General features: G+C 42.1%; 3 protein-coding genes and 2 non-coding genes across 5 annotated transcripts; 4 read left to right on the forward strand and 1 right to left on the reverse strand.

Annotated features, from left to right (window-relative positions):
• Positions 1-593: 593 nt before the first annotated feature.
• On the forward strand, positions 594-1487 carry LOC128717050 (uncharacterized). Its single transcript, XM_053811408.1, has 3 exons — positions 594-664; positions 737-1068; positions 1132-1487. Exons 1-3 carry the CDS (start codon positions 594-596, stop codon positions 1485-1487), a joined length of 759 nt encoding a protein of 252 aa, XP_053667383.1.
• A 523-nt stretch (positions 1488-2010) lies between these two features.
• Positions 2011-9926, forward strand: LOC128717066 (condensin complex subunit 1). Its single transcript, XM_053811409.1, has 7 exons — positions 2011-2119; positions 2210-2660; positions 2742-3465; positions 3539-3937; positions 4004-6229; positions 7082-7463; positions 9868-9926. Exons 1-7 carry the CDS (start codon positions 2011-2013, stop codon positions 9924-9926), a joined length of 4350 nt encoding a protein of 1449 aa, XP_053667384.1.
• Trnal-aag (transfer RNA leucine (anticodon AAG)) lies at positions 6374-6455 on the forward strand. Its single transcript has one exon. It is a non-coding gene; the product is annotated as a tRNA-Leu (tRNA).
• Trnal-aag (transfer RNA leucine (anticodon AAG)) lies at positions 6865-6946 on the forward strand. Its single transcript has one exon. It is a non-coding gene; the product is annotated as a tRNA-Leu (tRNA).
• A 2489-nt stretch (positions 9927-12415) lies between the features above and the next one.
• Positions 12416-15196, reverse strand: LOC128707730 (sorting nexin-12). Its single transcript, XM_053802688.1, has 3 exons — positions 15020-15196; positions 13482-13577; positions 12416-12646 (listed from the first exon to the last, which is right to left on the reverse strand). The coding sequence occupies exons 1-3, from the start codon at positions 15194-15196 to the stop codon at positions 12416-12418; spliced, it is 504 nt and encodes a 167-aa protein (XP_053658663.1).
• Positions 15197-17122: the final 1926 nt, after the last annotated feature.

Consider the following 17122-nt stretch of genomic DNA (forward strand, 5'->3'; position numbering starts at 1 on the left):
GTGGGAGGCCAACGAATGATAAGACAAACAACACGAACCAGCACAATAGCACCTTGTTGTACGTGGACCGAAAACTTATCTCTCGATTTCACTGCTATCGTAGGATGGAAAAGCTTCTTAATTCGTTTCCTTCATTTCTCGATATAATTCTACAACTACACTCAACACCGTATATGCACTTGAGACGAAACACACTTCTTCCGATTTAGCGAACGCGACACCATTAACATTCTACCGCAAAGGAATACGCGAATGATTGATCAGCCATTCTGTTAAAAGAGGGAAAATTGATGTGCTTTGGTTCAAAATGTTTCGACCAAAGCTTGAATAAAATCCTTATTAAACACCATCAACGCAGAGGGAGACCTTTTTTGCCCAGATGGTGCTGTAAATAAATAAAAACACGGACACTTGTCAGATTCTACACAGCACGAATGCGAGAAAGAAAAAAACATACGATGACGTTTGTCCAGGGTTGTGCACAAAGGTAGGGTTCATTGTTTGCAATAGAAGACTTTTTGGAAAATTTAAATCCAAGAATGCTGGTGTGACAAAATTGTTTGATTTTGGACTACACCACCAAACAGGAAGCAATGGAACAGTGCAAAATTTGTGGACGACATAAGAAGCAATCGGAGCGGTCATTTGAATTCAGTTTAGAACCGTAAGAAAACACAATTGGGAATGTTTACACGGATGAATATTGCTTGTTTTTTTTTCTCCCTCCACAACTTAGATTCGAAGAGGATCGAGAGCTTTCGCATTTTCTGTACCGATTGACGCAGGATATTATAAACACGAAAAACTTTTCCGACGATAACATTAACCGCTTTTGTGAGAAACATTTAAGAAATTCTCTCTATCCAGACAGACAGCGGCTTCACGAAGTGGTGGAGGATTTAAGGAAAAAATTGCGCATTAATCATAAAGATGTTACTGAATCAAATCCAGCAGAACCAACACATGCTGACAACGGGAAAACAAGGGCATTGCAAAATGTTCGGCAAATGAAAGATAAAAACATTAGCACTCAATCGTTGATTAATGTACCCAAACTTGTACTTAAAGGTAATGTTAAAACATTATCCATTTATAGCGATCTACATGTTGGATTTTGATTTCTTGACACAGATCCATCCAGCTCCATCAGCACAATCACTACGTATGAATTTCCTTCAGCAGAAGAACGAACTGTTAACCCTCTCCAGATATTAATAGCATCTACACCGCAGCATAATGAAGAGTCTCCTGCGTCAAGTACGACCTTGCAAACAATTTTCCTGAAATCGAATCCCAAAGAAAAAGCCGATCAAATTAGTACCGTTCAGCCAGTGGACAGTTCTGTCGATGCGCTTACCAGAATGGTTGCAGCAAGCAGAAAACCGGGAAGTGCATGTAAAAGGGGTCCACTGGGCAAATGTACTCACCGAAATTTTCATGAAGCTGGTGCGCAAAGACGTGATAAAAATTATAAGCTGAATTATTAACATCTTTCGCTACAACGTATGCTTTTGTTCCACAAACAAACTCCAACGTCGTACCATGTACGAAGTGGTTTTGTTTCATTTACAGTGTACAAAAAAGGGTACGGTCGTTCCCCTCGCATAACTGTCAAAAATTCAAAGTCAGTGCTGCCAGAAAATGAAACTGAAATGCTGTAAATTTTGATCACTAGTTTTTATTGCTGTACGTATTTTAAACAATTTGTTATTTTTTAAACTGAATCCGCATACAATAAAATATAATTTCTAAATTCACTTGAAACTGTTCTTCTACGATGGAATAAAATTAATAGCTTTGTTTTGAATCGACATTCGCTTCCCCGCACTCTGGCAGCACTGACATTAATAGCAAGCCATGAACGCGGCGTAACGGCGGCTTGCTGTATCAGTGCATTATTTGCGTAGCGTTCAGAAGAAAAAAAACAAGAAAACGGTACGGATTGTATCTATCGCGTTGTTCTTGTGAGTAGTGCGTTGTTTTCGGTGGCATTTGTGAATTTGCTATGCAATGGAATTCATCATACCACAGGCAAGAGCCGAGCTGCTGCGATCGGACAAAAACCATTACTGCGTTGGGCGAGTGCTTGACGCCACCGAAGTTCTGAATGCGCTAAAGGGTAAGCTTCCGTTTTTCGATCTGCGCGATGCTGCGCGCGACCGAACAAAATACAACTAACAATCTTTCCTTCTGCTTCGACACTCTGCAGCTTCCCGTGAAGTCACGACCGACCCGTACACTATATTCGATCATTTCGATACGTTCTACTCGGTGATCGACAATGAGAAAGCTTTATCCGGGACGCAACTGTTGTGCGCCTACGATCAGCTATACGATGCTTTCGACAAGCTGGGTTGTAAGATGGCGGATCTGCTGTCCCGAAAGGAGATGGATACAACCGATCGGCAGTCCGCGCTAAATGCGCTCAAAATGTTGGCCTTTCTGGTGAACGGTATGGTAAAGGCAATTGATTCCCATATAAGTACCGCCTACGAGAAGGTGATAGCAAAGCGAAACAAAAAGCAGTTGGTTAATGAGCAGGTTGAGGTGCTAGATTGGGACAACAAACGGTACCAGTGCATTGTGCAGTTGTACAATTTGATGCAGCTCCCGCTGGAGAAATTGTGGGAACCACCGGTCTGTGAGGAATCGTTCGTAGAGTAAGTATTGGTTGTGGCAGTCACGAGTGTGGTAGAACAGCTTGCTCATGTACAAATATTTAAAACTCTTCTGTTTCACAGTGTAATTTGTGATGTTTGCTACCGAACGCTGGAACAGTCGTACGTACGGAATCGCAATTCGGTGGACAGTGTTTTCCAGATACTTGGTACGGCTATTAAGCGCTACAATCACTCGCTGTCATTCCCGGTTCGCATTCTGCAAATACTAGAACACAGCGAAGCAGCGATTCCTTCGATTGCGGCTGGAATTTTGCTGCTCTACGAAGAGTTTAGCATTCAAACCATTTATCCAGTAATCTTAAAGGAAATCATCGAACGACTGAGCGTGGATTCGGCTGACTCGCAAACGGCACGGTTTTTTAGTATTTTTCTACTCGAACTCGGTACGCTTGCGCCGAAGCTGATAATACCACATCTGTCGATGCTGAGTGAGGAATTGTTGAGTCTGGACTCGTACACACTGCGGAACTGTGTGCTGCAGATCATGGGAGAGGCGATCGTTAGCGAACTCACGTCAGAAGATATGTCGGACGAACTAAAGGAGACGCGGGACGAGTTTTTGGAAGATTTGCTTAACCACATGATGGATATATCGGCGCATGTACGCTCGAAGGTGTTGCAGATTTGGTTGAACCTAAAGGAGCACAATGCGGTACCGCTGCTCTGGATTCATAAAGTGCTGCATACGGCAATCGAACGTTTGGAGGATAAGGCGCTGCTGGTGCGCAAACAGGCTATTGCGTTGATCAAATCGTTTCTGGAGCATAATCCCTTTTCCGCAAAGGTAAGTCCTTGGAGAACAGCTTAAAATAATTGTATCTTTTCACTGTTTGATACACGAACTCTTTCATTTTCAGTTATCCCTAGCTGAGCTAAGGGTAAAGTACGAAGAGGAAGACAAAAAGCTGCAGGATCTTCGCACACAGCTAGTGGCGCACAACACTAAAATGAAGACAGTGGAAGAGGAATGGGAGAACATCGTGGTGCAAATGTACCCGACCGTCACGGAACTGTTTGGCAATGAGCCGGACGATATTAAAACGGCAACCGAGGCCGATGTGAAATTGCTTTCCGAGAGCATCCTAATGCTGTTGAAGGAGGAAAACTACAAGGAATTGGTGCGCTTGGTACAGCGAGCCGATTATGCACTCGGCAATAATGAGCAGCGAATGAAGATGACCTTTGAACATCAGTGCATGTACTACATAACGCTCCTGAAGAGTTATTACATTCACGGTCATTCGGATGCTGCATTGGTAATAATTGCTAATACCCAAAAGAATTGAAACATTTTCTAACCAAAACGCCCCTTTCGATTGCAGAATGACGAACTTCAAAAGGCAGAAAAGGTTGTAAATTTTCTCCACGACTCAATACGCTTCTCGGAGCTGATATCGAACGCCGTACCGAAGTTGTTAGAGATGCTTATGTCCAAGGCCCAGACGGATGTGCATGGAGCAATCGATTTCTTTACCACAGCGTATCTGTTCAGTATCAAGGGTACGGAACAGGGCATGCAGCAAATGCTGTACCTGGTGTGGTCCTCTGATAAAGATAAGCGCGAGAATGTGACTGCGGCATACAAGCGAGTCCTGTTCGAAACTGACCTACAAGGACGGGGTCATGCGGTGAAGGTAGTGCGCAATTTGAGCCAATTTCTGACGAATCTAACACGCGGTCAGTACACCGCAATGGAGGTGCTCGTACAAGAGTGGGTCGAGAATGGCGATATTGATGCACAGATCATTCAGGTTCTGTTCGAAATCTACACCATGAAGCTGGAAAACGTAACTCCGGAAGAGTCACGACAAGCACTCCAGTTGCTGGTGATGGTTTCGGTGGCCAAACCGTCGGTTGTGACCGTTAACCAACAACTGCTGGAAACGATCGGCTTAGAGGAGCGCGGTCGACGTGATCCTCGCATTTTCGTGGCCACGTTGGAGTTATTTATGAACTCCGTTCCACAGGCGACGAACAGCTCGAAATATTACAAGCGCTATGAACATTCGTCACCGACAGTCCAGCACGTAATAGATCTGTACACGAAGCTGTTCTTCTGCTCCCAGGTGCAATCCTTCGACGACATCGGTACGAAAGTGTTTGACTTCATTTACAAAATGGTTAAAACGCCCGATCTACTATCCCAGTCGATTGTGGTCGCTTTGTACGAGCGGTTGCAGAAGTTAAGTGACACGAGCACGGTGGGAACAACCTCCGAAGAGTTACGACTTTCGCAGATGAGCCAAATTTCGGGATCCACTCAAGATCCGACCAATCGCACATCGTTGCAGACTGCAACGCAACCGGAACAGTTACTGCTAACAGTTCCTCACTTTCTGGCAGCACGGTTCATTTTCACGGTTGGCTACGTTGCAATGCGCGAGATGATCTATCTTGATATCGACGTGTACAGCAATATGAAGTACCGGCAGGAGCTAAAGGAGGAATTAAAGAATCAAAAAAAGAAAGATGCCGCCTTGGCAGGTAATAAGAACATCAATGCGTCAGCGATCAATGCCGGAAAGCTGGCAAATATGCGGAAAACACTCTCAACGTCAATGAACGTGTCGGCGAGCAATGCACTGAAGCGTCTGTCCGGTTCGACTGGAACGGGCAATAATGCACCTGATCAGACGGAGCCGGAAGAGGAACTGCTGAGCGGAGCTACAGCAGAGGATGCAGTTGCAGAGGAGATCAACTTCATATGCGAACAGGAGCTGCTGTACGGCAAGGACAATCTGCTGAACCGATTGATTTCAACTGTGTTGGAGGTGTGCAAGTTTCCGAACCGCTATAGGGATGACATGGTGCAAAAGGCGGCCGTGTTAACGCTGATCCGTCTGATGGCCGTATCGTCCAAGTTCTGCGACGATAACATGCCGTTCCTGATGAACATTTTCAAGCACACGAAAAACAACGACATCAAATGCAATATCGTGATCGGGCTGTCGGATTTTACCTTCCGCTTTCCGAATGTGACCGAACCGTGGACAAAGCACATGTACGCAACGCTGCACGAAGAGAACGTGGAGTTGCGCATGACGGCGGTGAAGATGCTGTCGCATCTGATCTTGCACGAGATGATACGGGTCAAGGGTCAAATATCGGACCTGGCTCTCTGCATCGTCGATCCAGTAAAGGAGATCCGCATCATCACGGAACAGTTCTTTAAGGAGATTGCAAACAAATCGAACATCCTATACAACGTGCTGCCCGACATCATTTCCCGCTTAAGCGATCCGAACCTGCAGCTGGAGGAGGAAAAGTATCATATCATTATGCGATACATTATCGGTTTGATCAACAAGGACAAGCAGATTGAGAGTTTGGTGGAAAAGTTGTGCCTGCGGTTCCGGGTGACGAAGGAGGTGCGCCAGTGGCGAGATATTGCGTTCTGCCTATCGCTGCTATCGTACAACGAGAAAACGATCAAGAAATTGACGGAAAACATTGGCTGCTTTAAGGACAAGGTGCAACACGAGGAGATTTACCAAGCATTCCGGACGATCATCAGCAACACGAGCAAGTTGGCAAAGGTGGAACTAAAGGTAAGTGCGTGTCAATGATTGTATATAATATCAATTGCTTAAAGGGATGATCAAAACAACAAGTAAACAACGCGAGCAACTAGTGGAGCACCGAAAGTATGTCGTGCGATTTATATAGCGCGTTTGGAGTGGAGAGGGTAAGAAGGTAGCGTGGCCGAGCGGTCTAAGGCGCTGGTTTAAGGCACCAGTCTCCTCGGAGGCGTGGGTTCGAATCCCACCGCTGCCACAAGTGGATAGTTTTTTTGAATGTTAGTTTTGCTCTTTGCACAATTTGGGACATGATCATGATGATATCGAACAAATTTTTATAAATTTTTTTATCTTTGCTAATTATTTTTATATATTACTTATTTTCAATTTTTAACTCGTATTAATGCTGCTGAACGTATGTTTTAATATACATAAACAGTGTTTGTTTGTACGTTTTGATTATTATCGTTTTCATTATACGATTATTAAGAATAATTTAAAATTGTTTCGGTAATTAACATGTTCTAATTATCGAATCGAATCGAATTTAACTGCATTGATAGTGTTTATGGCACTTACTCCTAGATAGACTTGACTACAACCCTGGACTTTGCGTGGTGCGTGCGAAAGAGCCTGTAAGCAATTGAACACCGCACCGGCGTGAAGGTAGCGTGGCCGAGCGGTCTAAGGCGCTGGTTTAAGGCACCAGTCTCCTCGGAGGCGTGGGTTCGAATCCCACCGCTGCCAATTGGTGGGAATTTTTTTCTCGTGTTTGTGATATTTCCCTTTTTTGCATATCATCGCAAAAACTGTAAATAAGTTTTTTTTCAAATGAATATTTTTTTCTCTGTTTTTGTTTCATGTGTAATAAAACCACAATAGACCGTAGTGGTCGAATTTGATACGCGGTTAAAGGAATGCCTGGAGGTGCGTAACGAAAATGCGGCGGCAACCAACACAGCCGGATCGTCGGATGAGACGACCAGTGAAATTGCTACGACTTCCGGTAGCCAAGGACTCGCGACAACCGAGGAACGTACCGTGAGCCGTGGTGGAAGTAAAGCAGACAAGAAGACAACCAGCAACAAAGCAGCACCGGGACGTCGCGCTATGGCCGGTCGGCGAGGCACGAAGCAAATCTCGTCCGACGAGGAGCGGAGTGACAGCGAGGAAGAGAATCTGCCTCCCGCGACCAGCTCGCGTGCCGCGGCCCGGGCCCGCCAGCATATGAAGATTACCAAAGTCATTGAAAGTGACAATTCAGGTAATGGTCGAACGTCATCCCGGCGGTTGCTAAAGTAGTATTTTAGCCACACACACACACATGCATAAACTTTAATCGAAGGTTCTATTTTGCCTTCGATAAGCAAATTAGAAGTAAATCTTGTTTTTTTTTTTTTGTTTTGCATAAACCGGCACATCCATACATACATACACGCTACATCAAACGCGCGCACAATATATTAACACACGCAGGACATAAATGCTTCCCGCTTTCAGAACAACCCGCCGAACGAAGCGCGTTTGTTTTTGTGTTCTGTACATGGGGGTGTGGGTCGTATGATGGATGTTTTTAATTTCTCCTTCGCATTTGTGTCCTCTGTGGTGGGGTTGTGGATGATATGATTGAATTAAAATTTTGATTAAAAAAACCTGTTTGTCTCATAGTAAGAAGTGCTTTGTTTTTCTTTTTTTGTACAACAACGATCTAATGTATCCTCTTTTGTGGGTTTGATATCATGGTTTTTATATTATATGTATAAATGACATGCAGGTAGAACGTATTTTCTTGGGTAAACGTATTGGGAATGAGGAAATGTCTGAATCCGTAATAGATTTCTTAACTATTCAAATAAACAGGCGATAACACTCGCTGTGGTTCTGTAGTTCGAACAATGGGGTTCGTAGTTTTGTATCATATTAATTACTACGTTGTTGTAATTTGCTATTCTATTTGTTCGTATATGAATTGCAAATAAGTTAGATAGCTTTTCGTACAGATGGCATGTTTTTTTTTAGATTTGCTAGACGTTGCTCTCTTGGGGATTTGGCAAATACGGCCCTCAGTTTTTATTCATTCTTTCTACAATATAATCGTAGGAAATTTTTTAAGTTTATGTTGCTTTACATTGTTCCAGTTAATAGAATGCTCGAACAAAATTTAGCTGTGCAGAAAAAAAAACTGAAACTGACTGAAATCGGCATGGATGAAACGGTCGTGAAGTTGAGCCGGAAACACCATAATATGCAAGCAATACCTTATCATAAGCATACAATCGTGTAGAGCAAAGCAATACGATTTTTAAGATACAAATAATATTGGAGGGACAATTATTCAACCCCATATTTAGTGTTTTGCATCCAAATAAGATAACAAGTTCACCATTGTTCACCAATGTTTTCTTGCTGTGTTTGAGTGTTTTGGTTGTTGTTGATGTTTTTTTTTTGCATGGAATCATATTCTGTCGGAAACGTACGAAAAGTTCAACACGCGCATTCACTACCCATTTGTTGTAATAAATAATCTGCTTGGGCATCAGGTATGTGTTGCACTGGAATAAAATGTATCCCTTTTTCTCTCAATTTTCGTTCTAGACATTGAACCCGACACTAGACGCAAAAAGAAAAGAACATTTGCCGCTAAACATAGGGGAGAGGAATGAAACTCTTTCAGAAAGGGAGAGAAAGAGAGAGACAGAGAGAGAGAGAGAGAGAGAGAGAGAGAGGAAGAGATAGTTTCCATCTGTTTGAATCTACTACATCTGCCAACAATTTTGTTTTAACTTAAAAAAAACCCCAATTGCACACACACACGTATTCACATTTTTAGCGCGAGTAGTATAAAAAAATGTTCTTATCGTGTCGTGTACGCATACAACTAGCAAATTTCATTACGAAAAGTTATATTTTAAATGCTAGTATGAATTTATAAACTATACTTTTACCTAAACTAATTGAGTGGGTTATGTACATTGGGGGTTAGAGGTAGTGAGGAAGGCTTCACCACGTTAGAATAGTTGCTAGTACGATAAGTTTTATCCGCAAGCCATAGCATTAAAATGCATCAATATAGTGTTCACTTTAGTGTACGACATAGTTTTAACATGGTTTGGGTTCCGGCAACGCGGAGCACACTCAGTTCTGGCGCGCACAGTACAGTTGGGTACAGGCGATCGCGTTTGGAGGCATAGGATGATAATGATAGTAATTTGGTGTACATGATTAGTATGCGTGTGTGTGGGTGTCAGATTTTAAATATAAGTACGTAACAGTGTGCTGACAATACAAGGACTTTTGTACGTTACTTTGACGCAAACGTTTGCATTATTTGTGCACTAATCTAGTATTCTGTTTTTTTTTTTCACTAAACATATTGTCCTTTAATAACTACTTGCTCGTCTCAATAATCATTCTCAAAAACATGGTACAATGCAGTTATGTGTTCCTTTTCGTAACTCAACTTCGTGCTCTAGCGGTCAACTATCAGTCCCAATTCACCTCATTGTACTCATTCGATGTCCGTCCCTGCTGTGTGTTGGCGTTTCGCCTTGTTGGCTCTTCGCACTAAGCATAATGTTTTCCGTCCTTAGTAAGCCGTTCCGTTCGTTTGTGATAAGTTTTCTCTTTTTTTTTTCCTCTCCCTTCCTTTTCTCTTTTCTCACTTCTAGATGACGAAGAGGAGGAGGAGGAAGATATACCACCGAAGCGTGGGAAAACGAAACGGTAGTGGCACCGTCACCCGCGCGAAGGGGGACACACATCTCCATGCTGCGTACAACCCCTCCATTATTCTTGTTGAAATTATCTGTTTTGGGCTGTCTCCCCTGTGATCATTCTTTCCGAGCAGCATCCTTAAGACTGTACTAATCCGTTGTCGCGTGTTAGTGTTCCTCGTGTGCAAACAGTGTCCGTTTCCTGTGCGTTGTGTGTATGAAATTGGTTTAGTAACTTATTGCCTCAAACCATAATTTAAACAGTTTTAGTAAAATAAAAACAAAAAAAACTTACCTGATGTCAGATGAAGTCCACCAATGTAACGTAGCATGCCGCTAGAAATTCACAATTACAACTTTAAAATTAATCTTTCACCACCATTACGCTAACGGACCGACCGTGGTGGGCGACCGCAATTACTTTCGGGACTTTGCATCATTACCGGCGCAAAACTGGTGTTAATAATAATCAAAGATTTTTGTTTTGTTTTATTACTGCATCAATATTGTTTCACACCTTTGAATACTTTTTGCACTCGTTTCTCGCATTCCACAAACTACCACTAGAGCGTTTTTATTTTCCATTTTCCTAGTTCATCCTTGTCTCTCCCTTTTGCCTGTGTAAAAGTACAGCGCAGAGCATCGTTCCGTTCCTTGGGACATATCTATGTTGGGGGGTTTGCGGATAAAACGTGTTTGCTTTTTGTTGTAACTCCATCTTGCCGTCTGAAAGTTTTCCCTCACTTTGGTACGCATTTTGATCGTTTGTTATTGTTATCTTCAAGACGCGGCACACAAGATGGTTGGCTTGGTTGTTGGCGAAACGTATCAAACTTATCACCGGGTGGTCTTTTCAGCACAACTGTTGCTCTTTTGCGGCAAACTGTTGCTTGCATGCAACAAAATTAAATGTGTTCCCACAACTACTGCCGTGTGTGCTTTGCGTGCCTATGCGTGATATGAATGGGGATCCCGTGTACTTGGAGCGCCAAATGAGCAGGGGATAAACAATACGGAAGCGCGGTATACCCCGGTGTGTTTGATTTATAATAGTTTACATATATTGCAATTAAGCAAAGGAGCGTGTTTTTCGCAACGCCGAACAACATTTGCCGGGAGCTGTTTGGCTGTCTTACAAAGCAGCATTATTTTATTGGATTGCTCAATTTTGTACAGCCCCACTACTGAAATTGCAACAACAGTTGCGATCATTTGTAGATGGTTTGAATTCTGCAGTGCTGGTAAAATCTGCCGATTCTTTAAATGACAAAAAAGTGGGAAAACTATACCTTTATAAATTTTGCATGAAATAACCTGCAAATCTTTTATGCTTTATCGTGTAGAGAGCGCTCGCTGCGAATCAACATTCACCGTTTGCTGTTCAATCGTGTTTCCCATAGGTTTGTCCTTCTGCTCTCTATACCATATCACCATTCTCAATTAATGTTGTTATTTCTGTTTTGTTCGACATTGATTTTTTATACGGAAACGTACACTTTTGTTCTTCCCGAACGTAATCGCTTCAGTAACGTTTTTGTTGTGATCGGAGTCCTTGCAAATAAGTATCGCTTGAAGTACACTCAATATTCACCCTAAATGATGACAAGCAGCCTGAACTGACTACACCCACGGCAAGGGACACATATTTAGTTTGATTTCATGCCTATCTATTGCGGAACTCAAACAGATAACTGAATTCCTTCGTTCACCACTACTTCGCACACGGACAGGAAAAAGGTTTCCTTCGGCGTATTATGTGCTAGTATCAGTTTCGTTACCGCGTCTTTCCACCACAATATTATTATGTATATTAGTCTACTGGTTCAATTTTACACAGTTCAGTAGTCAGGAGCCAGCTATGTCCATGTCGGTATCAATAGTGTTATACGAATCCGAAAGTTCATTTGAAACGGAGGGAAATTTGGAACAAAAGTACTATTGGATCATTTAAAACCAAACCGGAATTTAACACTAATTATCGCGTTTTTACAATTAACGCTATGTCTCCACGTTGAAGAGCAATGATGAAAATGTGTTTGAATGTTTGCCAAATTTTGTGGCGGGTTAACACACGACCAGAGACGGGCGGTCAAATTTTGAATGTTTCCTCTTTTGGTCTAGCTTGTACCAAAACAAACTTATTATACACAACATAACCATCTTGGGAAGCAGTATGGTACTATTTTTGCTTTGTTCTCTAGGACTTCCTAGGCTGATCCCAACTGATACGTCCCACTTTTCCACACAGTTGATCTGTGTCGTTCCATTTCCGTTCCCATTCTGGTCACAAATTCTTATTCACTACTCGCTTTCTCTAACACTTTGCTAAACCTTCTGCTGCACGATGGGGTCTGCTCTCCTCATCAACAGCGTCACGTACGGCAAAACGAGGCAACAATGCAACAACGATGCACATCCCAAACCCCAGCAAGCCACCAGCTTCCTCTCGCACTTGTTTACGTTCTGCGTATCTTCAAGTTCCGTGTTCCGTGTTCAATCCGTTTTACGTATTACGTATCTTGCCGGGGACATAGTTTTTGTCGATGGCGGCCTCTTGCAAAAACATATGTAAACACCGTTCGTTCTGCGCGAGTGGGTGGCCGGCAATTTTGTTGATAAACTGTTCCAGCCCTTTTCGTCGTTCCTCAATAAAGTTTTCGTCAAATATTCCATCATCACCGCGGAATGGCATCTGCCGTTTCCACGCCTTGCCAGGTAGCGGGGGAACAACAATCTAAAATATAAAGACAGACGGTAGACACAGTTTTAATATATATTGTAAATAAACATATTCTTCTATTAGGCTAATGCCTTATGATTCTATAAATCCAATGATCATTTTGAGTGACTGCTGGATTTCGTTCGTTTCGTGGATGATCGTGTAGTTGTCGCTTAACGATGATCATTTCTATTCATTCATATTTATTTTCGCATCAAAGCATACTACACTTTGATTTTTACCTTTAGCCATAGAAGTGTGTTAATAAAAGTATATTAAATTTTAGAAAATAGTCATGGTTGGAACTGGTTTGCAGTGGTACAATCGCTCCCGTTTGTATGGAAAGTGATCCGCAAAGAGGTGGTTAATTAATTCTATCATTTAAACATAATTGTTTAAGTTATTGAATGCTCAAAGTATGTAATTCAATTGTACAAACATAATTCATTGGAGATGCTTTGTCAACATTTTAAGAAGTATGTAAAATTTTAGTGCATTTAATACATTTGAAATTAAAACAATATAGTGTATAAAACGTTGGTAAGCAAGAAATCAAGAAAAAAATAGAAATATAAAACTCTACAGTATACATTAGGCGAAAGCAAAAGTTGTAACTCAGAAGTAGACTGAGAAGAGATGAAAGCGCTGTGGTTATTTAACTATGGAAAGAAATGGGCTACAAAAAAAATAGATTTTTGAGTATATATTTTTTCTACTTGCTGACTTCATTGCCATCTTCATTACCCACTTTATACGTGCATTAGTGCATTTGAATTCAACTAGGAAAGTTAAGTGAATTGTTTAATGTACACTAATTGCAACAACAACACGACCGAAAGAAATAGCTTACCTTGCTGTCGCGCTCCAGTTCGTTCCTGAGCCATTCGAAATCACTGTACCGGCGACGGACGCTAGATTCTTTCACTTTAAACACCGGCAGGTTTGTCTGGAGCAGAAAAACAAAACAATATGGGGCGGTTAGTGGAATATGGCCCATTTAAACACCTTCAGGGGTAATAAAAAGGGAGAGAATCAGCTGAATCGATGATCAGTTTATTCGCTTTTTTATAGTAACGATTAGAGCATCTCTCTTGGAAACACAACATAAAATAGCTTTTTTTGTTTTGTCCTAGCATTTCTATAATTGGATCAATATGATTTGATGTAACAGGCAGTAATTGAATTGAATACTAGACCAACACACTCTGGCGCTTATTTGCATATGGTAAGAAAGGAAAAGGGCAATCATTACGCAAAAAAAAACAGATTAACATTTTACCGTCGCAACAACACAAAATCAATTTGAACTGTTTTTTGTTATATGTTGGTGGTATAACTTGGCAACATTTGCATTAGAGGCGCTCAACAAAGCTCGACTCGTTTGCTACTGCTAATTGCAACGCCTACTTTTACACGACTGTTTGTCACTCGATCGCTGATGGCATGGAGCTCATGGTATGTATGGCGTACATTACCGATAAAGCAATGAATAAGCAACTTCAAAAACCGCTACTTTCATATTGCACTTGATTAATCGTTCGAATAACGTGATGTGTAATCACGATAGAGTAAAGATACTCAATAGCTTCATGCCATGCGGTGGTGCGAAGTGTTTTAATTCACACGCGCACACTACACAGCTAAGTGTCAATCTATTGAAACCTATTTACAGTGCTATTCACAATATCCAATGAGATATGTGCGAATCAAACCATTTTACGCTTTGTACTTTCTGTCGAATGCAATAGAAACGGGAAAGGATACAAAATCGTTCATGTGCAACACGTGGTTTTTATGCCAACTCGCGGCAGTCCTATCAAAAGAAGGACAAAGACATCGCTAGTCAACGGACAACGAGATCTTCTTCAACAGTCATCCGCAAGTGCAAAGGCAGTTTCGAGGCTGTCACACCACCGAAGGGAAGGTGATGATTCACACGCTAGTGGATCTGACGATACGCTGAAACAACCATCCATCTTCTATCTCAATTGGAACAAACCTCGTTAGCATTGTGTACGCTAGTCGACGAGGAGGCGTGTACATGGACTGCGAGTATCGATTCACTTTCATTGGGGGTCGTTGTCGCTTAATACAGATAAAAATTAAATGGCATTCGTCTGTTAAGGCGGATGTGCTCCGAGACGTTTCCGGAGGCCTGTGTCAGGGTCTAGGTTTCGATGGAATCTTTTGGGACCAGAATATTACGAATGTATCGGACAGTGCCTAAAATGTAAACAAAGCGGTTGACTAATGCTTGTGTTTCGTTTGGATTCACTTGTCGATCTTATTTTATCTCTGGGTGAATCATGGTGAGGAACAGGAATAGGCGGCCCGTATTATCATGTGGGTCAATTGAGAGAGCACCATCCCGAACACCGTAACGCTTACCCGCATCCGCACTTCGTAGTCGGTGTAACGTTTCTTTCCGGCCGCAATCGTTGTCATCGGGTTTACGACATCAATTTCGAGGAAGTTGGCCGGGATTGCGTACGCATCGTCGAGTGTCTGTTTTTTCACATTTAGCCGTCGGGTCGCGTCAGCCGTGTTGTCCGATTCCGCCATCATGGTTGCAAATGGATCGTTATCTAGCCCCGTGTAGTTGGAGTTGCGTTACTTTACACCGTTAAAATCCGCCGGGAAATTATGGTTCCGCGATGGACGCTCCGTGCGCTCGTTGCTGCACACAACCGCCCGAGGTGCTGCAAACCCGGCAAAGACTAGCCGTAGTTTGTGCTGATGAGATTTCTCTTTTGCGTCAGCGGATACACCAATTTTCAGTCTCAGCTTAGCAACCTCCGAATGGTACAGGGAGCTCTTGGAGATAAATCCGTAACACTACAGGGGCGTACGAACACCACCAGCTCTGAGCCCGTGTAGGAGATGCACTTCTATCTCGGAAGTCACTGCTCCAGGAACTGCTTATCACAACCGGGTGGAGGAAACGGAATTATCAGGGATTTTTTCACTTCACTACACTGCTAGCGTATATATGCACGCGCCAACTATACCACCATTGGGGGAATGTATGTGCACAGGGAGATGAAAAATAACACAACACGCACACACCTCAGCGATGCTGCTCAACTGTCACACCAAAGTAGTCCGGGGCCGGAATGAAACGAATGAAAAAAAACTCGGCTCCGTAGGGTTACTATTTGCGGGCAGGGCTTTGCCCCACTGTTTCCCTTTGCACAAGGAAACTAATTTAATTAAATAGCCTCCTTAGTTTGTTGGCCTTATGGTCGCTAAACGCGGAGTATGTAGAAGATACTCTAGAGACACACCGTCTCTAGATTTTTCTACACATAACAGAACCAGCCCGATGGCTCGCCATCAACGATAAAACCGAAAGATCATTTACGGTAAGGGGTTTTCGCACTTTTTTAACTTATGTTTTGCACAATTAAACCGTCAACCGGGTAAAGAAGTGATTCGCTAAATTGTATCCATATAACGAAACTACAGTCGAACGCACGCTGGTACAAAGTTAACGGGACACAAAAGTCGTATGAATCCAGTCTGTTTTTTTTTTCCATTACCAATGCATGCCGCCTCTGTCTTGCACGTACGATGTTTGATCGCTTTCTTTCTCTGTGGTTGTCACTTCGTTTACTGCACAGAGTAGAGTACTCTGGCTTTGTTTAGTTTACCGGGATTTCAACTGCCGACTATCTTTGTGTTTGTTAGCTGTTGATTTGTTTGTCTTTTCATTTTCGTTAGATTGAGGGTTCTCTGGAAAATTGGATTTTAAATTCATCACAGCAGTATTTATACATGATTTTTCAGACCTGTGTGGATTTCGTTATTTATTCTTTATTTTGATTTAATAATTTTTGAAAACAGTTTTTAATTCGTTTGTTCACATGATCATTGGATGTTCATGTGCTTCTATCTAGCATAAGCAAATAGCTGCTGCGGCCTTACAATGCAGTCTTGCAAAGCGCATTTAAAAGAATATTAACATTACAAAGTTCATTTAATACGTTTGCTTGTTAATGTCCTTATCCTTAGGTATTACGATGGTAAAAATACTATTGGATTATTGCGCAATACTAAACAAACTTTTTATCACTATGTCCTTACGGGGTTTTGAGATGAACTAATCATAATGAACGAATTCCTTAGCACAATCCGTTCTATTCTTCTCAAAACTTCGACCAACACAATCAACTCGGCCAACTTGAGGAGTCATCCAAACCACTCACGAGTTGAATACCGTCATCTGCCGAAAACATACCCATCAAATGTATCATGTTTCTTTCTCATCATTTTCATTGTACGGTTATTACTGATACAGGAAAGTAATCTCTCACAGGCTCTGTTTTGTTCCTCTGTTTTTAATGTTGCATTTTTGCATTTTTTGATGTTCTTCTATTTACAAGACGCTCTGTTTTCACTACAAAAACCCGACAAAATGTAAGCACTTGCTGTGAGAATGGATTTTATCAATAGGAATGATTGCTGTTAGCATTTTTCGTTTCTTTTTCCAAA

The sequence above is a fragment of the Anopheles marshallii genome, chromosome 2, assembly GCF_943734725.1.
Source record: "Anopheles marshallii chromosome 2, idAnoMarsDA_429_01, whole genome shotgun sequence".
Lineage (NCBI taxonomy): Eukaryota > Metazoa > Arthropoda > Insecta > Diptera > Culicidae > Anopheles > Anopheles marshallii.